At 42.3% G+C, this 27,091-nt stretch overlaps 2 protein-coding genes across 6 annotated transcripts in view; one reads left to right on the top strand and one right to left on the bottom strand.

The window, feature by feature from the left end:
• Window positions 1-4,984, top strand: part of RAB19 (RAB19, member RAS oncogene family) — a 19,649-nt gene extending 14,665 nt beyond the window's left edge. For all 3 annotated transcript variants that reach the window (XM_082400383.1, XM_082400382.1, XM_082400384.1), the window contains one exon: window positions 1,057-4,984. In XM_082400383.1, the coding sequence (XP_082256509.1) occupies window positions 1,057-1,325 (269 nt within the window). In that variant the 3' untranslated portion in view covers window positions 1,326-4,984. The remainder of the gene's footprint in view (window positions 1-1,056) is intronic.
• Window positions 4,985-16,510: 11,526 nt separating this feature from the next.
• Window positions 16,511-27,091, bottom strand: part of MKRN1 (makorin ring finger protein 1) — a 30,453-nt gene continuing 19,872 nt past the window's right edge. The window contains exons 3-8 of one of the 3 annotated variants that reach the window (XM_082400380.1): window positions 24,104-24,333; window positions 23,115-23,341; window positions 20,141-20,355; window positions 19,276-19,386; window positions 18,580-18,718; window positions 16,511-18,223 (exon numbers count right to left, since the gene is read on the bottom strand). In XM_082400380.1, the coding sequence (XP_082256506.1) occupies window positions 18,011-18,223; window positions 18,580-18,718; window positions 19,276-19,386; window positions 20,141-20,355; window positions 23,115-23,341; window positions 24,104-24,333 (1,135 nt within the window). In that variant the 3' untranslated portion in view covers window positions 16,511-18,010. Of the gene's footprint in view, window positions 18,224-18,579; window positions 18,719-19,275; window positions 19,387-19,670; window positions 20,356-23,114; window positions 23,342-24,103; window positions 24,334-27,091 lie in introns of those variants that run through there. The other 2 variants (XM_082400381.1, XM_082400379.1) reach the window with 2 other exon arrangements.

Raw genomic sequence — 27,091 nt, forward strand, 5'->3', positions numbered from 1 at the left:
CCACGCCTTCAATCCAACAAATCTCATCACAGTCTCCTCAGTGAGACCAGGCCCCATCTCTACAGTCACTTGGGAAAAAAAAAGAGTGAAAAGAGGAAAAAGATGTGACGCAAGTAGAGAGAAGACAGAGAGGGTCACCAGCCCAGCCTTCACCTTGTCACACTTGGCAGGAATGATGGTCCCCAAATACAGGGGCTCCACCTGTCCTGGGCAATAAAACACACACCTCCAGCCCATTCCTAGCAGCTCTTAATGCTCTTACAGGACAGGGAATTAAGACAGCAGCTCCGTGAATGCTCTGAGTCGAAAAGACACATGCACCCCAGTGTTCATAGCAGCACTATTTACAATAGCCAAAACATGGAAGCAACCTAAATGCCCATCAACAGATGAATGCATAAAGAAGATGTGGCACATATATACGATGGAATATTACTCAGCCATAAAAAGGAATGAAATAATGCCATTTGCAGCAACATGGACGGACCTAGAGATTGTACTGAATGAAGTAAGTCAGACAGAGAAAGACAAATATCATATGATATCACTTATACATGGAATCTAAAAAAATGATACAAATGAACTTATTTACAAAACAGAGCCAGACTCACAGACATAGAAAACAAACTTATGTTTACCAAAGGAGAAAGGTGGGGGAGGGATAAATTAAGAGTTTAGGATTAACAGATACACACTACTAAATATAAAATAGAATAACCAACAAGGACCTACTGTACAGCACAGGGAACTATATTCAATATCTTGTAATAAACTATAATGGAAAAAATCTGAAATTTTATATATATATACGAATCACTTAGCTGTACACCAGAAACTAACACAACCATTGTAAATCAACTGTACTTCAATTAAAAAAAAAAAAAGATAGTGGCTCTGTTTCCATTAATCGCTGGGTTCATTTTCTGCCATCAATAACTATTTGTGAACAAATGCATGTGCGCATATTGCTAAACTAAAATGTTCTTTTTCAAGTTCACCTTTTAAAAAACCAGATTAAGTTACTCATCGGAATATTTGCTTCTCTCTCACTCCCAGGGAACAAATGTGACATGTGGGAAAAACGGCACGTTCTGTTTGAGGATGCCTGCACCCTGGCTGAGAAATACGGCCTCCTGGCTGTCTTGGAGACATCTGCCAAGGAGTCCAAGAACATCGACGAGGTCTTCGTGCTGATGGCCAGGGAGCTGATGGCCCGCCACAGCCTGCCCTTGTATGGGGAGGGCACCCTGGGCAGCCTCCCCCTGGAGTCCAGTCCTGTCCTCACGGCCCCGGGGCCGAGGGAGAAGAGCCAGTGCACTTGTTGAGTACGTTCCCCAGGCTGGTGGCACCCAGCAGAGGCCACCTCCGAAACCAGGGGCAGCGGACGGCCTTGTGTCTGCGGAGTAGACCTCGGACCCCAGTGCGGACTTGCTGCTGGTCCTACTCCTTCCTGCCTGGGGGGAGGGGGGACACCCTTTTGCCTCAGTTCACACCAGAGGGGGAAACCCTGACTCTGAGGACAGAGGACACCACTGTTTTTCTTGACTTTTCCTAGGACTCAAGGCCCAGCGGTAGGAGGACAAGATTTGTTCCTCTTCATCTTCCCCTTTTCTGTTTCCCCAACCCTTCAGCTGTTTTCTACTGAACTCTGCTTCTCACTTGAAGGAGAGGGTAGTGAAGGAAAGAAGAAAAGAGAAATAGAAAAAGGAAAGACGAGAGGGGAGAAGATGTTTGGAACATTGCAGAGTGGTTGAAAACAGTGTGGGCGTGGGAAGATGGGGAAAAAGCCTGCAATGACGAGCCAGATGCTGTTAACTTTTGCTTCCTGACATTCACACCTCGGGTCTTCGTTTGGGGAGCAAAGCTTTTTGACCTAAAGACCATAAATACGGTCTTGCCAAATGGTCAGGAGCCATGTGAGGGAGAGAGAATTAGATTTCACTTTATCCGAGTTGGGCTGATTGGACCACCCTCCTAGGATGAGTGAGATGCCTACAATTTCTTTCTAAAACACCCAATTATCTGCTGGATCAAAAGCCATTTCTGAATTGAAATTAAATTGGCTCACAGACAAATATCAAACCAATACTGACCTCGCTGTATGGCCGGGGCGTGCTGTGTACCCTCTGGAAGCTGTGAGTCATAACCCTTGTGCCTGCAAAGCTCCCTGATGGTTGCTGCTGAGGGTGTCTTACAATCCTAATAAGAACTGCAAGTGCTGGTCCAGCCACAACATCAGCCCTGAAAGAGGAAATGTCTGTCCGGGGCGCACCCAGGGTGCAGGTGAGTCCCCCCCCCCAGGCATTTCTAGCTGTAGCACCGTTATCTGTAGGCTGAGACCAGCACAAAACAAATAGCCACTAGCCACATGTGACTGAGTACTTGAAATTGGCTAATTTGAATTTGATGAGCTCTGAATGTAAACTACATACCAGAATTTGAAGACTTATTATGAAAAAAAAATGTAAAGTATCTTCCTAATAATTTTTATGTTGATTATATGTTAAAATGATATTTTAGATTAATATCATTCTAGGTTAATAAAATATATATTAACATTTCAGCTGTTTCTTTTTACTTTTTTTAATGTGGCAACTAGAAAATCTTAAATTATGTGTGTGGCTCACACCAAATGCCCATTGGACAGTACAAGAGAGCAATGCTTCTTTCTGTAGTGGAATTCCCCAACCACACCTATGACAGGGGCCAGGGGATGCTTGTCTAGGATTCCTGACACCCATGGCTTACTGACTGAATCTTTCTAGAAACCCACACTTCACCAAGCTTGCCAGGTGATTCTCCCCACACTAAACCTTGAGAACTACTACCATACAGAGGTTAGGTGAGGATGGGAGTGTAAACACAGAGAATAAATTACATTTTAATTCACAGCAATATATATTTATTTTTGAAGCGAACAACTTACCTTTTGGAAACATGAGGGAAATCTATTACAAGCCAGAAATAATAAATGCATCAAAAGCAGATTAACCTTTTTTCACATACACATTCTTGTTCTAAAGAAAGGGTTATGTGAAGCAGGAGTTCACAAGGCAGGTCAGGAGTACACCTGTACCGAGTCACTGGGCAATTTTCAGAGGAGGCAGTGAGCAGACACTCATTAAGAAGGGGAAGGAAGGGACTTCCCTGGTGGCGCAGTGGATAAGACTCTGCGCTCCCAGTACAGCGGGCCTTGGTTCGATCCCTGGTCAGGGAACTAGATCCCACATGCATGCTGCAACTAAGAGTTCACATGCCACAACTAAGGAGGCTGGGAGCCATAACTAAGGAGCCCGCCTGCAGCAACTAAGACCTGGTGCAAGCAAATAAATAAATAAATATTTTTAAAAAAAAGAAGAAGAAGAAGAAGGGGAAAGAAAACTGAGTGGATCAGGGAAAAAGTGTGCAGACAAGAGGCTGAGCAGGAGATGAGATTAATGGTTCACACCAGTGCTCCTTCATTTACCTGCACATCAGTCTCAACCAATACTCGAAAACCTCATCAGCTTCTAGGATGATGCACTCTGCGGGTTATCTGGAATTAAAATATTCCTACCAACAGGGTACACACGTGAGAACAAGGTCACCTGAACACCAGCAACCTGTAATTAACCAGCGTGGGCTCCTGTTGAAATGACGGTGCTGGGACAGAAGCACTGGAAAGGGCAAGCGGAGTGGAGCAGCTTCCCTGGGTGAGGGCGCACAGACGCCCGCTCTGAAAAGAGGCGCAGGCTTTCCTGAAGCTCAGAGCAGGCTTGTACCACACCGTGAAGCTCACTCAGGCAGGCGCTGCTTTACAGCCATGGCCCAGGAAGGCTCTGTGTTAACTGAATGCTGGCACTTTTCTCACATCCTCAAAATTGTAGAGTTGTTAACAAGGGAATTATACGAAGTTAAGTTCCAAAAGGGACATTTTTGGAAGAAAAAAAGATTATAGATGTATAAAATAGATAACTAATGAGAACCTACTGTAGAGCACAGGGAACTCTACTCAGTGCTCTGTGGTGACCTGAATGGGAAGGAAATCCAAAAAAGAGGGGATATATGTATACGTATAGCTGATTCACTTTGCTATACAGCAGAAACTAACACAACATTGTAAAGCAACTATACTCCAATAAAAATTAATAAAAAAAGATTATGAATGTCTCTATTTCATCTGCCAGTGTCAAGTACATCTCCATGTATGAGAAAATCTTTCAGTTAATATTTCATTGTTCATAGATTATTCCTGAATCTCTTCCCCACTCTATTACTGAAAAGGTCTGTTAGTAGTAACAGTAATAGTACTACTACGGTAATAATAATGGCAAACACATATGGCAATTACTATGTGCCTGGCACTGTACCAGGCTTTTTTTTTTTTTTTTTTGGCCGCGTGGTTTGAGGGATCTTAGTTCCCTGACCAGGGAAGGAACCCGGGCCCCCTGCAGTGGAAGTGCAGAGTCCTAACCACTGGACCACCAGGGAATTCCCTAAGCATTTTATTTACACTAACTCAGTGCATCCTGTCAACTATTTTTGAAGTAGGTACTATATGTAATTCCTATTTTAAGAATGAGGCTATGAGACACGGAGAGATTAAGGTCACACAGCTAGTAAGTGGCAGAGCCAGGATGCAAACCCAAATCACCCGGCCCCAGAGCCCACTCTTAACAATTATGCTACACTCTCTCTCAGATAATGACCAGTATTGGATTTGGGCTCCATCATGTTAACTCCTCACCAACCTCTACACACACAAAAATACACTCACCGCAAGATAAACTCACACACATACATTTCAATATCCTTCAAAGTAAAGTTGTGCAGCTCTCTCTATAAAAGAAGCTGAAGGGGGACTTCCCTGGTGGCGCAATGGTTAAGAATCCGCCTGCCAATGCAGGGGACACAGGTTCATGCCCTGGTCTGGGAAGATCCCACATGCTGCGGAGCAACTAAGCCCGTGCACCACAACTACTGAGCCCGCGTGCCACAACTACTGAAGCCCGCGTGCCTAGAGCATGTGCTCCGCAACAAGAAAAGTCACCGCAATGAGAAGCCCGTGCACCGCAACACAGTAGATCCTGCTTGCCGCAGCTATAGAAAGCCTGCACACAGCAGGGAAGACCCAACGCAGCCAAAATAAACAAATAAATAAATTTTTATATATATAAAAAAAAGCTGAAGGGGTGAGAAGGCAGTGGGGAAGGGGCACGGTGGAGAAAGGGTAGCAGGTTGGGTGGATTGAGTGAGTCCTATTTAACTGCGGGGGAATTACGGAGGAGCTGTGCCTGAAGTACACCCGGCTCAGGCTGAATGCTCTGCCTTTTGAACAGGGATGATGTAGAAACTCCAGTTCCATCGTATGTAAGGTGACGTGGCTGATCCAGGGCAAACCAGGCGGGCTTCCACCAGCCATTACGACCCAAGGCTTAGATTGAAAGGATGAGGAAGAACTCGGCCAGCAGTACACATTGCAGCTCCCCGCAGGTGGCTTGTAAACCTCCAGATGATTGAGAAGAGGTTCTGGGGATTCATATCACCAAAGGCAATAACAGTGCCTGCTTAATTTTTTTTTATTTTCAACAATATCAGTATAATCTGTTCAAGAGCCTGTGATCAATTATTGAATGAACATGCGTAGATTTTACAATTCACAAACGATTCACTAGTTGGTTTACCACCAGAAGAAGGAGAGCTGCTGAAGTGTTTTTGACATCCTACAGCTTCTTTTGTGTTTATTCTTAACCATATATTGTTTAATTTATACCTCAAAATAATTGCCAAAGACTGGAAGTACCAGGAATGCCGAAATTAAAGTACAAGTTAATAAATAGTACAGAATAGGGCTTCCCTGGTAGCGCAGTGGTTAAGAATCCGCCTGCCAATGCAGCGGACACGGGTTCAAGCCCTGATCTGGGAAGATCCCACATGCCGCGAAGCAACTAAGCCCATGAGCCACAACTACTGAGCCTGTGCTCTAGAGCCCGCGAGCCCCAACTACTGAAGCCCGTGTGCCACAACTACTGAAGCCCGTGGGCCTAGAGCCTGTGCTCTGCAACAAGAGAAGCCACCGCAATGAGAAGCCCGCACACCACAACAGAGTAGCCCCCACTCTCAGCAATTAGAGAAAACCCACGTGCAAGCAAAGACACAATGCAGCCAAAAAAAAAAAAAAATTAAAATGAATAAATAAATAAATTTATTTTAAAAAATAACCATTCTTTATAAATAAATAAATAAATAAATAAATAGCTAGCTAGATAGTACAGAATAGGTGGTAATTCTGCAAAATCAAAGTTTGCTCTTCACCTGAATAGAAGTTTCCTTTACCTATCATTTAGACTTGCATTTACTTATTCTTACATAGTGTATCAAGATGTCTCTAGAACTTGAAAAACAACATTTAAAAGAGATCGTAGGGACTTCCCTGGTGGCGCAGTGGTTAAGAATCCACCTGCCAATGCAGGGGACATGGGTTCGAGCCCTGGTCCAGGAAGATCCCACATGCCCTGGAGCAGCTAAGCCCGTGAGCCACAATTACTGAGCTCACGAGCCACAACTATGGCGCCCACGTGACACAACTACTGAAGCCCGCGTGCCTAGAGCCCGTGCTCCGCAACAAGACAAGCCACCGCAATGAGAAGCCTGTGCACCACAATCAAGAGTAGCCCCCACTCACCGCAACTAGAGAAAGCCCGTGCGCAGCCACGAAGACCTAACGCAGCCAAAAATAAATAAATAAATTTATTTAAAAAATAAAAGAGTTCATAGAGTGATAATTATATTCAAACAGTTTTTCATTTTGGGGCAATAAAAATTATCCACACATGATGTGTTAATTTTTATAAAGTCACTTACAAATAGCAGCCTGAAACCTCATCTAATTTAGAAATGAAATTTCAATTACAAAAATAAAATTTATGACATTTGTAGAAATACCAAACCAGTTATTTTTTCAAAATTACAGGATATAGGCATTCCCCATATAAGAGCTTGTGTGTGTAGCAGTTGCCTGTCAGCATTTCATTGTCTATATACTTCCAAATCAAACCATGGGTTATTTTAAAATTCAGCAATATTTTAACATAAATAAAAATAACTTAGTGAACATCATTTTAGTGGGAAAAAATCAGTATATCCGAACATAAATAAAGAATTTCACTCTTGGTGATAGGTGCACAGTATTATGAATGTAATTAATGCCATTGAATTGTACACTTAAAAATGGTTGAGATGGCAAATTTTACGTTATATATATTTTACCACAATTTAAAAAAAATTAATAATGTATTATAGCAAAACCCATTGAACTGTGTGTACTTAAATGTGTGAATTGTATGGTATGTGAATTATATCTCACTAAAGCTGTTAAAAAGTGTTTTAAAAAGAGCTCAAAGGGCCTAAGGAGAAAATAATTGCATTTTAAATAAATTTTATAATACAATCTTTGATAACTTATCAGCCATAAGCATTGCTTTTTAACTTTAGCCATTGCATATCATACAAAAACACTGAAACACTTTTTTTTAAATCCCTAAGGGAATTACTAAGATTATATATTACTCAGAAACAACTGAGAAAGGGATTTGTCACTTGGAAAAAAAAAGGTGAGGAACACTGGCTTTAGAAAAGCTGATTTTTTTTCCAATGTAGCTTTTTTAAAAAATATTTATTTATGTATGTATGTATTTATTTATTTGGTTGTGCCGGGTCTTAGTTGCGGCAGGTGGGCTCCTTAGTTGTGGCATGCGAACTCTTAGTTGCGGCATGCATGTGGGATCTAGTTCCCTGACCAGGGATCGAACCCAGGCCCCCTGCATTGGAAGTGCAGAATCTTCACCACTGTGCCACCAGGGAAGTCCCGCAGTGGAGCATTTTTAATAATTTTTTCTTCTGCTGCACACTGAAGAAAAAATTAAATTACAGAAAAGCTTAAGACTACTAAAAATCAACTGGGATCCCATGCAGAGTGACTCTCTCAACATGATCTTGTACATGTTCTGTCTTTTCTCTATACATTGACTTTCCATAACATTTCAACACGTGCAGGGATGTAGCTATTACTCAGGTAGCCCCTCGATGGGTTTAAGTCTTTCCCTGGCCATTTACAATATGAACCTGTCAAGTCACTTCCACTTTGGGGGGGGCTTTAGTATTCTTAACTGGAAAAAGAGAAGCCTGGACTAGAGAATGCGTCCTGCATCCTGGCTGTGCATGGGGCGGGCCACAGCACTTGCTAAACATACCAGTTCCCAGGTCCCAGCCCTGGAGCTCTGCTTCAGTAGGTCTGTCTGGACGAGGATCCATAATCTGCACTTGTTAGAAGTCTCTTCAAAGCATAAGGAGATTCTCACACACCAATCTACAGACTGACACTTGGGCATCATAGACCAGAACTGATCTGTTGTTTTACCAGCTCTCCAAGATTCAGCACCCAAAGCCTTAGTGGCCGTTGACCACAGAGATCTGAAGCAGAAGTGGAAATGTCAAAGGATTTCCTAAATGCCTTAAGGAATGCCCATAATTAGGGGGAGAAGGGAGGAGCCACTAGGTCAGAAGAAATCAGAACTAAGATGGTGTCAACCGATGCCACTAAGGAGGGGTCTGCACACCATCCCTGGTCCCAGGCCAAGGAAGTACAGACACCAGAGCATCTAGAAATGCTTGTATCAATTTGGCATCGCCACAACACCCAATCCTATCTCTGTTAAAACCAATAATAACAACTTTGGGATTGTACTTTGAAGAATGTTTTCCATGCCCTTTTTCTTTTCTTTTTTTTAATATTTATTATTATTATTATTTTTTAATTTTGACCGCACTGGGTCTTAGTTGCGGCATGCGGGATCTTCGTTGAGGCATGCGGGATTTTTTTTTTTTTAGTTGCAGCATGTAGGCTTCTTCTTTGCGGCATGCAGACTCTTAGTTGCAGCATGCATGTGGGATCTAGTTCCCTGACCAGGGATCGAACCCAGGCCCCCTGCATTGGGAGTGCGGAGTCTTACCCACTGGACCACTAGGGAAGTCCCTTCCATCCCATCTTTCTAACAACTTATTTTTATTGCCTTTCACAGAAGGCCCATGATGAACTGGAATTTTTTTTTTTTTTCTAAGACAACTAGTCTTTTTACCATGAATGGTTTGAGAAACACTGGTGTAAAATAACATTAAAGATTGGGGGGAATAGTGATCAATTCCACCTATTGCTGGGAAAAGCCAAGGACATGGAGTAAAGGTCCCTGCAGTTCCTGAATCTGGCAAGACCGTCACTGGTTGCCCTTGGCAATGCACTTTTGGTAGGATGATGAGGCGAGTCCACTGCAGGTGGCACAGTCTACTTGAGTCTAGCCTCTAGTCAGAAGGTGCTAAGTTTGAAGGCTGCTCCACAGCTTATCAACTGTGAAGCCACAGGCAAATGATTTAACGTAAGTTTCAGTTTCCACCATTGTAAAACAGACGCCATTCACCTCAGATTGCTGTAAGGAGTAAATGTGAAATGAATGAAGTGCTAAGCACAGGGCCTGGCACACTATGCATTCAATAAAGGGTAGTTACCTTAAAGTCATTAGTAGAGATCCCTTGTTCAAGAGCTCTCACAATGAGGGACTTCCCTGGCAGTCCAGTGGTTAGGACTCCGGGCTCTCACTGCCGAGGGCCTGGGTTCAATCCCTGGTCAGGGAAGGTCAGGGAACTGCTGCATGGAGAGGCCAAAAAAAAGAAAAGTAAAAAAAAAAAAGAGCTCTCACAATGAGAAAGTAGGAGAGAATTAGTTGATGGCTGGAAACGAGCAAAGGTTTTTTAAATATTGGGAAGACTATTTCTAGGTATTTAGATTCAGGAATTCTTCATGGATTGTGTGAGACAGTACTGCTAATAATAATGAAAACCTGAAAATAATCTTCAACAACAGGGGATTATTACATAAATTCTACACAACTTTTAAAGGTGTGGTAACTACTATATATAAAATAGATAACTAATAAGGACCTACTGTGTATAGCACAGAGAACTCTACTCAGTACTCTGTAATGGCCTACATGGGAAAAGAATCTAAAAAAGAGTGGATATATGTGTATGTATAACTAATTCACTTTGCTCTACACCTGAAACTAACACAACATTGTAAATCAACTATACTCCAAAAACAAAACAAAAAAAAGTGTGGTATCATTGTTTAATGGGGTGAAAAATGTTCAACAATAGGGTAAATAAAAGATTAAAGAGGGACTTCCCTGGTGGCCCAGTGCATAAGAATCTGCCTGCCAATGCACGGGACACAGGTTCAATCCCTGGTCTGGGAAGATCCCACATGCCACAGAGCAACTAAGCCTGTGCACCACAACTACTGAGCCTGTGCCTTAGAGCTCGCGAGCCGCAGCTACCGAGGCCCATGTGCCTAGAGCCCGTGCTCTGTAACAAGAGAAGCCACCGCATTGAGAAGCCCGCGCACCGCAACGAAGAGTAGCCCCCGCTCGCCGCAACTAGAGAAAGCATGCGCGCAGCAATGAAGATCCAACGCAGCCAAAAATAAATAAAATTAAATCTTAAAAAAAGATTAAAGAAAAAGTATGATTCCATTACAAGCAAAAAAGTATAGATGTACACAGAAAGAAAACTACAAATGATATAACTAGAAAGATATAAACCAAAGTGTTATTCCTGGGTATATTAGTTTTCTATTACTGCATAACAAATTGCTACAAACTTAGTGGTTTAAAACAACACGTTTATTATCTCAGAGTTTCTGTAGGTTTCTGTACATGTGCAGGCACAGCTTAGGTGGATTCTCTGCTCAGAGTCTCACCAGGCTGAAAGCAAGGTGTCAGGCAGGGCTGTGGTTTTCATCTGGGTCTCAGGTTCTTCTTCCAAACTCACTGGTTATTGGCAGAATTCATTTTCCGTGGTTGTAGGACCGAGGTCCTTGTTTTCCTGTCAGTTCTTTTGTTTGTTTCGGCTGCGCTGGGTCTTCGTTGCTGCGCATGGGCTTTCTCTAGTTGCGGCGAGCGGGGGCTACACTTTGTTCCAGTGCATGGGCTTCGCATTGCGGTGGCTTCTCTTGTTGCGGAGCACGGGCTCTAGAGCACAGGCTCAGTAGTTGTGGTGCACAGGCTTAGTTGCTCTGCGGCATGTGGGATCTTCCTGGACCAGGGCTCGAGCCCGTGTCCCCTGCGTTGGCAGGCAGTTTCTTAACCACTGCGCCACCAGGGAAGCCCCTTCCTGCCAGCTCTTAAAGGCTGCCTGCAGTTCCTTGCCACACAGTCCCCATAGGCAATCACGACATGGGTGTTTGCTTTCAGCCAGGCCAGCTGGAGCATATCTCTCCACTTTCTCTTTGGCAACCAGCCAGTGAAAACTCTACTTTGAAAGGATTCACCTTATTAGGTCAGACCTACCCAGGATAAGGTCTCTTTTGCATTATGACACATAATCACAGGAGTGATATCTCCCATCATATTCACAAGTTCCATCCACTCAAAGGGGATGGTATGATATCTGAGCAAGGGTCATTCTAGAGTTTTACCTATCACATTGGATTCTTTGGGTTTAAAACTTTACTCTTTATGATTTTGTTACATTTGTATAATAAAAAACGTTATTAATAGAAACCTGTGAATAGTTACCATGTAAATGAGCACTGTCCCTTAATTTCAGTGCTCAAGTTTGCCTTTCCTTTTATAATTGTGTTGGTACCAAAACTTGTAATGCACCTGTGTCCCAAGCTGCAGTCCACAGACTACTATGTCTCTGGAAATGACCTTTAGAGTCCCTAAGACTGTAGGTTACGACAGCAGTGTTTTCGGAACTTTGACTATAATCCATATTAAGAAACACAATTTACATTTCTACCCGGTAAAACGTGTCCTTATCACATGAGGTGCACTCTGACATAAATATACCATTCATTTGCTTAAAATGTTGCTTGTGGCCCATAAATTGTTCTCCCCATCCATGAATGGGTCACAACCTGCAGTGAATAACACTGCTCTGGAGCGGAGCTTCCATGTCTCTGCTACTCCTTTATACCAGCAGTATGATTAGCAAGCAAGCCACTTAAATGCACTGATCATCTCAGACACTTAAGACTAGATTATAAGCTAGAGGGTAAGAGTTGTGTTTTGCCTGTCTTTGAAGTCTGCAGGATTTAAACAAAGCATATCCTCTGTAAGAAACTAAATTTCTTACATTTGAATCTCCTGATGCAAGTAAACAGAACTAGAATAACGACAAAAAAAATCATTCCCCCCAAACCCTGAGGCTTAGGACTCCACAGCGTCAGGAGAGAACAGATGTTCAAGTCACAAAGGCCAACTGAGGGGATGGTGGTGAGGAAGAGTGTAAATCTGTTACTCAAGTCACCCAGAAAAGTGAGCTATATCCAGAAAGGAAGCAAATGGCAGCAGATCTGTGTAGAGACCCAGACGTGGAGTCCAAAGCTATAAGGCTTCCACGGACACACTGCCTGTTTGACACTGGGCTAGTTAACTCCTGCACCTTGGTGTTCTCATTTGCAAAATGAGACAAAAACTGGCCTTAACTACTTTACAGGCTTGTGAGGATCAGTTAAGAAAGCTCAGGAAGTGCTTTATAAAGCAGCGTGCAAGTTCTCCTATGATGACAGTGTTATGGCTAGGTGGCAAAGACTTCAAATTATGGCAAAGGTGGCCCAACAACGTGCAAGTGGCTTTAGAAGAGTGACAGCTGAGGTCCCTGTGGGACAGGATTCTGGGGGTGCAGTGACTTCAGGGGAGGGCTAAGTTCTGGTTAGGCTAAGAAGAGGACCAGTTGGGGGTGTCACATTTTACTAAAGTACTAAAACTTAGGAAGATCATCTTGATATATTAGGGCAACCCAATATTATCCCTATAAATGTTACAGACACACTTGCACTGATATTCTTTTCTAAAAGGAAAGGAAGTGTTATAGCTAAGATAGTAAACTGGGCATATCCTGCAGGGTATCGAACGCCACTGATGGTAGGGTTCAGTACAAGGTGTCATATGTTCTGCCTTTGCCGGCTTCACGGCTTCAGCACACGTCTTTGGTCTGAGGGGTGGTGCCCTTTTCCCCCCTTTCAGATCTCAGCTCAGATGAGCTTTCCCTGGCCAGAGACGAGCCAGGCCTCCCACTGAAAGTTCTCATTTTACACCTTTATAGTAGTTATCATAATTTATAATTATCAAAAATAATCACACAATGGGACTTCCCTGGCAGTCCGGTGGTTAAGACTCCACACTTCCACTGCAGGGGGCACAGGTTCCATCCCTGGTTGGGGAACTAAGATGCTGCATGCCGCGTGTCGTGGCAAACAAACAAACAAATAAATAACACAAATATCTCTAACTCCATTAAGAAAAGGACTACAGCTATCGTTATTAGGATATTTCATGCTAGGCTACATCGGCAAAAAAAAAAAAACAAAATAGACTCGCAAATCTCAGTGAATCTCTTGTTCATGCGAAATCTGATTTGGGGTGGAGGGGTTCTCTTCTCCAGTGACCTGGGGACTCGGGATCCCTCCACCTTGTAACTGCCGATTCAGCGGGGGGCTTCCAACATCTCCTTGGCAGGAGGAGGGATGGAGGAGGCATGCAGCACATGGTCCAAGTCAGTCACATGGCACCAATTTAACGGCAAAGAAGTTTGGAAATGGAAGGGATCACATGGACTATTTTGATGAGCACTGTTTCCGCCACATCTGTGCTCACAGCACCTCAGTGCTAGCACAGTTCTGGCTCTGTAACAAATGGTTACCTTCATCTTATTAAAAACGTTATCCGTTAACAATTTTAACGAAGAAGGCAAGGGCAGGGGAAGAAAGTGAGTTCGTGCACCTGCATCTATATAAGTAAAAACGAAATAAGCCCTTTACAAGAGGGCAAATATATCATCAGTCTTTAAACAAATCTTTTTTTCTTAGAAATTCATAATTTTGCATTTTAGATTATGATCACTGTTGGCAAAGACAGAGGAGGTACAAACTTTCTGGAAGTCAATTTCTAAGTATTTGTTGAGGGGAACAAGTTTTTAATTAAAAGGGAAGTAAAGCACATCACTTGAACCTAAAAACACGTATTTGTTTAGGTACTACAAGGCGTATTTCTTCTATGTACTGATAAGGGAGCTGCACTAAGACCTGGTTAGTTCTGGTGAAAGTAAGATCTTAGGTATTTTCTATTACCAGCAATGGATCTCTTCCTGTCATTCAATACAAAATAAGCACTGGCTGCTTAAAATTTTAAAGATTCTTTTCCCACTTAGAGGGAAATCCCTTTCCTGCACAAGCCTATGCTACCCTCAGAAATGTCTTCTAGTGTTTGAGGGCTACTTAAAAACTTATCATCTAGCTAACCAACTTACAGCAATTCAACTAAAGTCCTTCCGACATATTTAAAAACTGTAGTACAAAATCTCATTCTTCTAAAAAAAATTACATATTTTCATTAGTAGTATTTATCATCAAAGATTAGGCAAAAAAGCAAGTAAAGTTTGTAATAATGCTTTTCCTACTAATCATTGTCTGTATACGATGTATCAATTTTAAAAGATAAAGTTTATTTATGTTTGTTCATCGGTACAATTTACTTGATCACCTTACAATTTATTTTCTACTGGATTATCTTGAATAGAGGTGCCTAAAAAGTATTGTAAACATAAATGAATATTTTAAATACTGAAAGTCTTTTACTTAGATTTCTGTAAAAAATGACAGCTCATTTCTTTAAACAGATGATTTCAACATAGGACTGGTTGTTATGCTGTGACAACATGAAGACCCAAAATTTCAGAGGCCTTTCGCCCCCCAGCTGGCGTCCCATGCCCCTCAGAGGTCAGCTGAGTGTCCGCCCCACCTCTCCCTGCAGTGTGACCCAGGCCGGTGGAAACTCCACCTCCTCAGAAATTACGCATGGCCATAGGAAAGTGGAGAATGAGGAAAACCATGGGCTGACTGGCTCTTAACTTTCATCTGGAAATGATATTTGTCACTTCCGCTCACATTTCATCAGCTCACGAAAGTTAGATGGGCTTTGCCACTGTACCGCGCACCCAGAAAGCCGACTTGGACATTTGAAAAGCGTGAATAACGACGACTACAGATACTTTTATCAACAGCATACCTCCTCCCTCCCCCAAATCTTTGGCAGTATTTGCTTCACTTTTCCTCCAACCTTTAAAAAAAACAATCTGTGAATGTCCACAGGAGTTACAGTCACAGATGTAAACATCACTTATTGTGTGTGGTGGCAGGAAAGACGTTGAGATGGTAGTTTTGTGCAAGTGGGAAAGAAGTTTCACTCATCACCGGTGGTCCCCCAACTGTCTGCAATCGGCAAGCACACAGAAAGAGCTCACTTTCAATGCAGGCAGTGACCAGGCAGCAACACGCAGTAAGGACAGGCTTATATATAAGCTTCCACTGCCTTTTCTGAGACACAAAGAGAGCTGCTCCAAACACCAACCCACCGAAACTCCAGCAGTAAGCTATTATCACCACCTGGGTCATGCCTAGACCATTCTCCCCACCACAGACTCAGACACGCTGCCAACGGGGCAGCTACTGATGAGCCTCTTCCTACTTTCTGGACACCAAAAAAACAGAGGCTTAAGTCTCTCCCCCGGCTCAGATCCCCAGCACTTCCGCCTCGCCTTAGGCATCCCTGGCATCCCTCTGGGAGTACACGTGGTCCCCAGCAAGGCCTCAGCAGCAGCAGCTGCAGGTGAACTTTGGGCACTTCCGGAAGGGAGCAGCTTCAGCTAAAGATCCACCAGAAGGGAGCTTGCAGAAACACACACCTCAGTGGACCTTCAGCTATGACCATGACTGCAATAAGTTGCAATACACACAGTCCTAGATGTGGAGACATTTTCAATAGCATTAATTCTTAATACAGATATTACAACTATTAATTCTTAATTATAGATACTAAATTATTTTACAAATAGGCACTGTAAAAAGGTTATCTAAGGTCTTCCATTGGAGTGGTGGAAGGGTTTTTATTTTAATAATAAAAAATTTATATAGGGAATTCCCTGGTGGTCCAGTGGTTAGGACTCCACACTTTCACTGCTGAGGGCCCGGGTTGGATCCCCTGGTCAGGGAACTAAGATCCCACAAGCGACGCAGCACGGCCAAAAAAAAAAAACCAAAAAAAAACCATGTAGTAGAATTAGGAACAAAAACACCGTTATTTGCGGGTCTGAAGCAGGTTCAACCAGCACATGGCAACAGAAACTGTCAGTGCCACTGGCCAATAAAGAAGGCCTAAGGGTTAGTCTTAAAAATCCTAAAAAGAAATATATAATTTGATGATCCCAGCTGGTAAGATTTTCCTCTTTATCTCTTTCTCTCTCAAACATTTCTCAGCAGGCTAGATGTTTTAGGAAAGGTGTCAACTTTTCTCAACGAACCTATATCCACAGAAATTTGACTAACTGATGAACTGATCCAAGAGGCGATGAAAGAAACAAATATGCTTTGACATCTGCACATTTCAAAATGGCTCATTACACAAAACAGAAAGCCAAGTTACGGGTTTTTAAAATTGTTTTATTTGGGAAAAGTGCGTCTTACAAAAGGGCAGCTGCAAAATACAGAGACCTCTGCAACAATTACTTGTTTTTGCTTAACGTGAAAGAATGAGTGGTATCCAAGGAATCAAAGCAGTAGATGGACAAATCAGGGGCATCTCCAAGTTATTTTCAGGAAATAGAGCAACAAAACGCAAATTTATAATTTCTGATCAAGGAATTCTTCTAACAATTTAACTTTAGCTTATCTTGTGGATTACCACCCCTCCGTCCCCTTTCAGTGGAAAAGCATGACTTACTACTGCAAACCAATTACTCCACTACAGGAAACACCTTAGAACATAGTTTTGAATCACACCTGTCTAGCTGCAAAGCTCAGGGATGGAATGAGGCAAATACCCACAAAAACGAACACAAAAACCCGACAACAAAACCCCTCAAATGAGGACAAAGGTTTGTCAAAAAGTGCCTGGACTAGAAAGTCTAGGAGATCATAAAACATTAAATACAACCATGTAACTGAGACCCAGTTTGTGTTAATACATGAGATAACCAGATAGTTTGAACTTCTATGGCTAAGCCCGTTTCCCTATTTATACAGACAGAGCTAGCCCTGCTCTATTAACAGCTACCAATATACTGCTTTGTCCTTTTTTAAGATCTATTTGCCACAGGAGGCTGAAACCACTAAACTTGAGTTTTTCCACTAAGGCTACAGACACTGCATCTATGCAGGGATGAGAAGCTTGTTACACACTCACACGTACCAAGTCTATCAGCCCTTGGGAGTCAACTTCCAACTCTGCATTTATTTTATCCCACTATATCTTTATATGTGTTCTTTCACAATTTTCCTATCAGGCTAAACACAGTAAAAATCTCAACACAGTCACACCTGGTTCTGGTTACCCAGCAGTAGTACTTGTGTGCAATTAAACAAGAGACCAAAACCACAGAACAAGTGCACAGGGTGGGGATTACAGGGCAGGGAACAGATATAAAAACACAGATGTGCAGAATTCACCAGAAACCTCAAGCATCCGCCTAAGTCTATAGCAGAAGGCTACGTGCCACAGTTCAGATCCTTCACCTATCACCCCAATTCCTGGACCCCAAAGCAGGGCCAAAGCTGTTAGTTTTGAACCTGGGGTCCTCAAAAATGAGTACTGGAGATCCAGAAACGCTACCCTTGAACTGTGTGAATCTGGCTGAAAACAGATGACGCAACAAACCTACACTCTAACTGTCTGACAGTTAAATTCATGTTACAAAAAAACTAACTTTAAGATTTATTTTTGTAACTTTTTTAAACAGAGAAAACAACATATTCCTTGGGGAAAGGTGAGGGATTGAGAAGACAGGCCCTGGGTAAAAATTATTACGACAGCACCTGGAGTTGAGAGGCCTGCCTAGAAGAGAACCACGGGCGCTGCCGCCACCAGCGGGGACGGCTGCCGTCTGAGGCTCAGCAGACCAGTTCACACGCCCCGCAAAGCTGCTATAGATCCAAGTCATAAAAATCTTCCAGCTCATCGTGAAACAAGTCCCACTCGTCTTCAGAGTCTGTCAGGTCGTCGTCCCCACCTGCAGCCAAAAGCATAAGCAACATCTCGCCCAGCTCAAAGGTGACAACCTCTTCTTCGTCGTTGTCAAAGGGGTTGCCGTTCTCTCTTTCCTCAATGAGCTCCCAGAAGTGGTTCCTTCGTTGGGCCTGTAAAAAACAGGGCCGTGATAGGGATGGCACTGCCGAGTAGCATCTTCTATTCTGTTGTTTCTAAGGCAAAACGTCCAGCACACCAGAGGGCATGACGAACCAGACTTCTCATTTAGGGTTTCGACTTTACCAACTCCTCCCCTCTGGTTACTTGAGGCCAACAGTTTAGTCTAGAGCGTTAAGCATTCTAGTTTCTCCTCTCATAGCCCTCCCAGTTTGCTGAAGTTGGTTTCCTCCTGTAACGCTCTAGTCTCGCTCCCACTGTTAATCTTCTCCTTCCCCTACCCCAATCTGTGTGGGACTCAACTGAGAGTGTGGTATTTCCCCTCCTTTAAAAAAACAGTGAGAGTTACCCGGTATCTGCTTGATGTTCCCACTTTCTGTCTCTGTGGCTCCTCTCTACGGCCATCAGGGTACGCATGCTTGTAAAAACAGTTCCCTCCAAATGGGCAGCTCCCACGTCCTTCATCAAAATACCTGCACGCCTTGTTGCTGGAAAGGAAAATATCGCAACCCTTATTCACAGTGGATTTCAGGTCTGTATTTGACTATCATCCAGGGTTTCTTTAAACAGGGAGGGATAGAACTGGTAACGTCTGTTTACAGCCCTCCCCAAGGTGTGTTCTTAAACACGTGTGTGCTATTGCATGAAACACTGACTAGAAACAGAAACTGGTCAAGTCTAGCTGTTTAACAGCCCTACTACTGCAGATCCAGCAGAGAGAAAACCTTCGAGAAAGCCCACACACAAGAACATAGGACAACCGTAACATGGAATCAGGACAAGGCAGACCCCATTCCTGGGGCTTTAGCTCTATCAGCAGTGCAGACTCCATCGTAACGCAGCCCTTGGCGTGCACCCCAAGAACTGTGTTATAGGCAAGATACAGAACAGGTAAGTGTTATCAGCGGTGACAATATAAACTGTACTGGGAAGTAAAAGAAAGGGTAGGAAGGAGGTAGGAGTATATAATGCAGCACTGTTCTTTTCAAAGTGAACCCAAGCGACGTTGGGATCTTAGGTTGAGAAAAGGCTGCAGTGCTCATACCTCATTGCCTCCTTGTATTTCTGAATGAGTTTCTGCTTCTCTTCTTTCTCCTCCACCCAGTACTCACTTGGAATGACAAAGTTAGATGTGATCCGGCATTCTGGGCAGGACCTGGGAAACAATGAACAGGCTGCAATGCAAATTCCCCTTTACAGGCCCACTCTCCTTCAAGGACACACCCCGGTGTGTCACCTCCAGATTTAAAGACTTAACTGAAAGGCAAATGGGCTTTTCCTGAAAGGGTTCCACACACTGGTCACACAACTGACCATTTCTTTTGAGGCAAGACAAACCCCTTTATAAATTCAACTCAATGGCTAGCCAGTGCATTAAAAAAAGAATAACTTAGGTTAAAAAAAAAACAACAACAAAAGAAGACATTTCACACAGACTCCTTTTTCTTTCGTTTAAATAAATTTATTTCTTGTAACTTTGCTCTGTTTAGATTATGTAGTTTTTGTTCAGTTATGAGAACAATCTTTAAAGGATGGTGGATTATTGGCTAGCTTAATGGATGGAATAGGAAAGTGGAAAATGTAAAATGTCAGGAAACATACATTCAGAGCTAGATAAGTTTGTTCTCTGAACCTAAACTGGCTAATCCATTAAACACAATCTCCTCAGAAAAAAGCACGAAGATTCTACTAACTGATACATACGGTTTCCTCATTCAAATAAAAGTAGATATACCAACTAATCTAGAAGCTAGCTGAAATACAAAGAAGAAATCCCAATTAGAAGAACCCCCAGTTTCAAGATAAAATGCATGCATTTAAATGCGGTCCATCTGGTTGAAAGTTGGCACAAGATACTAAATTCTTCCCCAAAATAGAAAGCACAAATGGAGATTGGGGAGGAGTCTCACTTTATGATCTTGCTCTCAAATTGCTTAGCACTCCTCCACTTGCGAATACACTTGAGACAGTAGGTGTGGTTGCAGTTGGAGAGGATTCCGAAGCGGCGCTCGCTGGGGTTGGCTTTCTCATAGACCACCTCCATGCAGATCCCACACACCATGTCCTTGCTGCGCTGCACAGCAAACGAGAGCTCCATGTCCTTCTCATGCGCCTCGATGCAAGACTAGAAAAAGTGGAGAGAGGTGCAATCAAGTCACGGAATCATGACCAGACTTCAACCTGACAGCTAAAGACTCCTGTGCAGAGAATCAAACAGTCAGTTGAAAAGATAATGTTCCCAATACGACACTGAAAACAGCTTTGTTCACCAGTGAGTATAGGTGCACTGACATCTGGGGACTTCACGATACTATAAAATCAAACTCTGAGGACTCAACTTCAGGAACTAAAAAATTACCTAATTTTCTCTATCCTGCAACTCAACCCCTGCTGCTATTCACACTACAGACAGTTTTTCACACTACGTTTGTTGATTTTACTGTTTTCTAGATGGAAAATGTAATTAGGATTAAGGCTCTAATTTACAACCTGTCAGAAAATAAGGGTGAAGGAAACTAACATTTATTAGGTGACAATTACGTGCCAGGCATATAATTCACATTCAAAATAAAACAGCTTTATTGAGATATAATTTACATCCCATATAATGCATTCATTCAAAGTGTACAATGAAATGGTTTTTGGTATATGCATAGAGCTATACAACCATCACCACAATCAATACTAGGACATTTTCATTACCCCAAAGGGAAACCCCAAACCCACAGCGGTCACTTACTTCCCCCCCACTCAACACCCGCAGCCCTAGGCAACGACGAATCTGTGGACATGCTTATTCAGGACATTTTGTATAAATATGTGGCCCTCTGTGACTGCCTTTGTTCACTTCGCACATTTTCAAGGTATCTATGGTGGTACAATATATGATTATTTCATTTTCTTTTTATTGCTGAGTAATATTCCATCGTATGGAGAGACCACAGTTTGTTTTTCCATTTTCAGGTGATGGACATTTTGGTTGTTTCTGCTTTGGGGCTATTATGAATAATGCTATGAACACTCATGTACAAGTTTTTGTGTGGACATCACATACTTTTTATTTTAAATGAGGTATAATTTACATAACATTATATTACACATATTTTAATCTCTAATAAACATGCTAATTATAGGAAATACAAAAAAGCAATAGAAAAGTCACCCATAGTCCCATATAACCAGTTATTTTAGTATATATTTTTATCTTTTTCCTAAACCTTTTTTTTAACATCTTTATTGGAGTATAATTGCTTTATAGTGGTATGTTAGTTTCTGCTGTACAACAAAGTTAATCAGCTCTACTTATACATATATCCCCATATCCCCTCCCTCTTTCGTCTCCCTCCCACCCTCCCTATCCCACCCTTCTAGGTGGTCACAAAGCACCGAGCTGATCTCCCTGTGCTATGTGGCTGCTTCCCACTAGCTATCTATTTTATATTTGGTAGCGTATATATGTCCATGCCACTCTCTCACTTCATCCCAGCTTCCCCTTCCCCCTCCCCGTGTCCTCGATTCTCTAGTAGGTCTGCGTCTTTATTCCTGTCCTGCCCCTAGGTTCTTCATGACCTTTTTTTTTACATTCCATATACATGTGTTCACATACGGTATTCGTTTTTCTCTTTCTGACTTACTTCACTCTGTATGACAGACTCTAGGTCCATCCACCTCACTACAGATAACTCAATTTCGTTTCTTTTTACAGCTGACTAATATTCCATTGTATATATGTGCCACATCTTCTTTATCCATTCATCTGTCGATGGACACTTAGGCTAAACCTTTTAAAAAAAAAAAAAAAAAACAATCCCCTGAAGTAGGCACTGCTCTCCCGAATATATGCAGGGGTTCAACCTGCTACATCACACAGCCAATATGCTGAGGAGGCAGAGGTCAAACCACACTCCACTGCTTCACCACCACCCACAGCCAAAGTAAGTTTATTAAAAGAGATGATTATGATTAGAAGCAAAATCTGCTCCAATAAATATAAGGTTTGTAATACAGGGTCTTCCCAACAAAAAAAAATTCATGCAGCAAATGGGCTTAGGAAACCATAGTTTGAAACCTTCATCCATCGCTGATGAGAATGTAAAACAGTGCAGTCACTGTGGAGAAAGTTTGGCAGTTGCTCAAAATATGAAGCACAGAGTTACCATGTGACCCAGCAACTCTATTCCAAGGTAATCAAGACCATATGTCCACAAAAATTTACACACGAATGTTCATGGCATTACTCATGATAGCTGAAAGGTGAAACAACCCAAATGGAAAAACAAAACGTTGTACAGCCATACAGAGGATTATTACTCAGCCATGAAAAGGAATGAAGTACTGATACACACTATAACACAAACGAATCCTAAGAACATCATGCTAATCTTTTAGCCAGTCACAAAAGGCCACATATACGAAATGTCCAGAACAGGGAAATCCATAGAGACAGAAAGTAAATCAGTTGTTGCCAGGAGCTGGAGGAAGGGAAGAATGGAGAGCAGTGGAGCTAATGAGCCAGAGGTTTCTTTTCTGGGATAATGAAAATGTCCTAAAATTAGAGAGAACAGTGGTTGCACAACTCTGCAAATATATTAAAAACCAATGAAATGTGCATTTTAGAAGACTAAATTGTATAGAATGTGAATCTCAGAGAAGCTGTTATTTTAAAAAAGAAGAAAGAAAAAGGAAAAAAAGCCCAAAGTCTGAGGTTCTAAAGCACAGTTTACTTGATAAAGCAGTCAAGAAGCCTAGGAAGGAAAACATCCCTAACTTAATGATAATCACCATTCAATTCACCAAACGTTTCTCTGAAATGAACTGACAATGTTGTGAAAGGGAAAATATAGTTCTCACACCTATTAACAGAATATCTTCCTTAAGACTTACTTTTATATGTTGTGATCTTTGGGCAGCATCCATTGGATGGAGGACCTGCAGCCCACACATATCACACGAGTCTCCGTGGAGATACACACAGTTCTCCCCGTATCGGCACTCTCCCACTGCAGCATAGGGGCAGAGCTGCTTCTTTGTTTCCACTGCAGTTTGCTCCTTCTCTGATTCTTCCTTGGTCACTGAGCCCTGCAGGGGTGCTTCAGTGGAGGAAGGGGCAGCTGAAAACGTTTAAGAGTGTGGTAAAGGTCCAAAACGGATAAGGCAGACACATCAACTATAACTAAGGTAACTGAGAAACTAACTGAAAAGAAAAAAATGAAAAGAACTTCAATTAAACTCCAAAGCAGTCTATGGAACTAATTCCGTTACTCTTGAAAGAAATGAATTTCTTCTGATACTGACATTTCCAAGATTAGCCTTGTTCTAAAATTTTTTTAAAAAACCTTTTTACGTATTTCTTGTGCAACTGGCTTGGGACTTCCCCGGTGGCACTGTGGTTAAGAATCCACCTGCCAATGCAGGGGACACAGGTTCGAGCCCTGGTCCGGGAAGATCCCACATGCCGCGGAGCAACTAAGCGTGTGTGCCACAACTACTGAGCCTGCGCTCTAGAGCCCGTTCTCCGCAACAAGACAAGCCACAGCAATGAGAGGCCCGCACACCACAATGAAGATTAGCCCCCGCTCGCCGCAAATAGAGAAAGTCCGTGCGCAGCAACGAAGACCCAATGCAGTCAAAAATGAAAAATTTTAAAAAAGAGAGAGAGAGGCGCTTCAGTTTTTCAAAACATTCTAAATTCATTACTATTGGGATTCAAAAAGTTTCTTTGACTCCATCTGTTAAGTCTTAGGTAACCTAATTTAAGAGTATTAAGATTAGACTAAATATGAAGATTGGAAGCAGGAAGCTTGTGAAAACTCAGCTAATTGATGAACTACTCTCTATCCCTCTAACTTGTTTTTATTCTTCAAAGTACTCACTACGGCCACAGTAGGGCTGCCCAGGAACAAACTCAATGGCGTTCACCCAGTCTTCTGAACCCGCTCCTACAGTTGAAAAGTTTGAATTTCTTGACTCAGCTTCGCCCATATTCATTTCAACAATCGGTCCAACTACTGATGAGAGACTTGAGGAAGCAGCAAGGGGTGACTTTGCAGTTAGATCTGTAGCAGTTGCTTCTTCCTGTTTCAATGGCTTGCTGTGTTCATATCTTAAAAATAAAATAAAATAAAATTTAAAAAGTCGGCAGTCACTGTCTAACCAGGAGCCTCTAGATGGAATATATTCCCCATCCTGTCCTTGGGTTCTTTTCAAACTACTGTGCCTATGAATCACGTGGAAAACTGTTAAAAGGCAGATACCTAATTTCTAAGTCTGGGTGCAGCCCAGAGTTTTGCGAGTCTAACCAGCCCTCACACATGCCAGTGTGCTGCTCCAGGGACCAGTGTGAGCAGCAAGGCCACAAACCAGGGGTCAGCAAACTTAAAGAGTCAAATACACACAGATTCGGGGCTCTGCAGGTCATAGTGCCCATGTTACAACTATTCAACTCTGCAGCTGTGGTTCAAAAGCAGCCATAGGGGGCTTCCCTGGTGGCGCAGTGGTTAAGAATCCACCTGCCAATGCAGGGGACATGGGTTCAAGCCCTGGTCCGGGAAGATCCCACATGCCGTGGAGCAACTAAGCCCGTGCGCCACAACTACCGAGCCTGCGCTCTAGAGCCCGTGAGTCACAACTACTGAGCCTGCGTGCCACAACTACTGAAGCCCACGCGCCTAGAGCCCGTGCTCTGCAACAAGAGAAGCCACCGCAGTGAGAAGCTCGTGCACCGCAACAAAGAGTAGCCCCCGCTCGCCGCAACTAGAGAAAGCCCGCGCGCAGCAACGAAGACCCAACGCAGCCACAAATAAATAAATTAAATAAATAAATTTTTTTTAAAAAGCAGCCATAGGCATTATCTAAATGATGATGCGTGCTGTGTTCCAGTAAAACTTTACAAAAACAGCCTTTGGTCAGGTTTGCCCTACAGGCCATATAGTTCACCCACCCATGCTGTAAGAACATCTATTACCCTTCAAATTCCACTCTACTTAGGAGTTTCAGACAGTTGACTACCGTTCCCATGGCAAGTCTGCTAAAGAGATTGTGCAGTCAAAATTAACACTGATTAAGAAAGCAAGGCTGACACTCAAATTCAACAAGTAAATATGTGAAACATTTTACCAACACATAAAATTCTCCCAATATTAAAATGCAGAGATAGTATTTACAAAATATGCAGTATGTATTTTCTTTTCCCACATCCATCCATTCACCTAATTTTCTTTTCTAAATTCTTACCCTACACATCTCCTGATTGCTTTTCATCTGTAAAATTATCATTGAACCTTATCCCCAAATACAGAAAAAAACTATTTCCTTTAAGAAGCACCTTGCTGCCTCAGAAAATCCTCACAATTCTTTGAGTATTTTATGCTGAGAGATTCACCCAGACACAATAAATTATGAATGCAGTACATGAACTGTGTTATAACATATAGTATGTATCTAGCAGTTGTTGTAACTGATTAGTTAACCGGGCAGTACTGACCGTGGGTCATCTGCGTTGTAAGTGTCTGTGTTTACATCTAACGAAGAGGTAAAACTTTAACTAAAGACTGTCCTTTAGCTTATGGCAAACATTTGCTGAGCTGGTCTTTATCCTTATATTATCTCAAATCTTCCTATTCCTACTCCTAAGCAGTAGGTAACCTACTCTGCTTTGCAGTACAAGTAATTTGAGTATCCTGATATCAGCTACAAAACCCAGTGCATTTATCCCACAGACTGGAATTATGCCAGCTGAAGATCAGAAATATGCTCTTTCACTTGTACCACCTCACTTCATCATCAAAAAACTATGAGAAGGTATTATTTCATTTTATAGATGACGTGTAAGTAGTGCTCTAGGTCTACTGTGACTCCAAAGCCACCCTGTACAAGAGAGCAGCCATTAGCCATATCTAGCTATTTATACTTAAATAACATTTAAAACTCAGTTCCTTGGTCCTGGCACTAGCTACGTTTTCAAGTGTTCCATAAGTAGTCACACGTAGCTAGGGGTCACCTTTTTGGGCATTCACACTATCGCACAAAGTTCTATTAAACAGCACCGCTCTGAAGTTTGTTTCAGAGCCTTAAGGAACCTTAGAAATCTATCCCCAGATCCTCACATTTTAACTGCTTTCACAGCCTTTAAGTTAGAAAAGAACCCGGGTTTCAGAATTAAGACAGGCTTGAATTTAAAATGCCAGCTTCACCAATAGAGAAAGCCTTCAGGGCTTTGGGAAAGTATTAAAGGATTAAATAAAACTAAATGTCAAGATACATAAAGGGTCTAAGAAATAGATATGACACCCATATTTTAGTTCTCTTTCTTTCTCCTTTGCCATATTGATCTCAAGAATTTCAGGGTAGGGGCTTCCCTGGTGGCGCAGTGGTTAGGACTCTGCCTGCCAATGCAGGGGACACAGGTTCGAGCCCTGGTCTGGGAAGATCCCACATGCCGCAGAGCAACTAGGCCCGTGAGCCACAATTACTGAGCCTGCGTGTCTGGAGCCTGTGCTCCGCAAGAGAGGCCACAATAGTGAGAGGCCCGTGCACCACGATGAAGAGTGCCCCCCCCCTTGCCACAACTAGAGAAAGCCCTCGCAAAGAAACGAAGACACAACACAGCCATAAATAAAATAATTAATTAATTTTAAAAAAAAAAAGCTAAGAGCCATCTTTAAAAAAAAAAAAGAATTTCAGGGTAAATGACTCAAAAAACTACTTAAAAGATAGGACTCAAATGCTTATCACCATCTATCAAATTACAAATACTACAAAGTTTTTGAAAGGAGTGCATTTTGGTTTTAAGGAAAATTTATCAAGGAATCAATAAGGTATAAATAAAATTTTTGAAAGCACAGAATATTAGCAAGAAAGTT

Source organism: Balaenoptera borealis, assembly GCF_965194805.1.
Source record: "Balaenoptera borealis genome assembly, chromosome: 7".
Taxonomy (NCBI): Eukaryota; Metazoa; Chordata; class Mammalia; order Artiodactyla; family Balaenopteridae; genus Balaenoptera; species Balaenoptera borealis.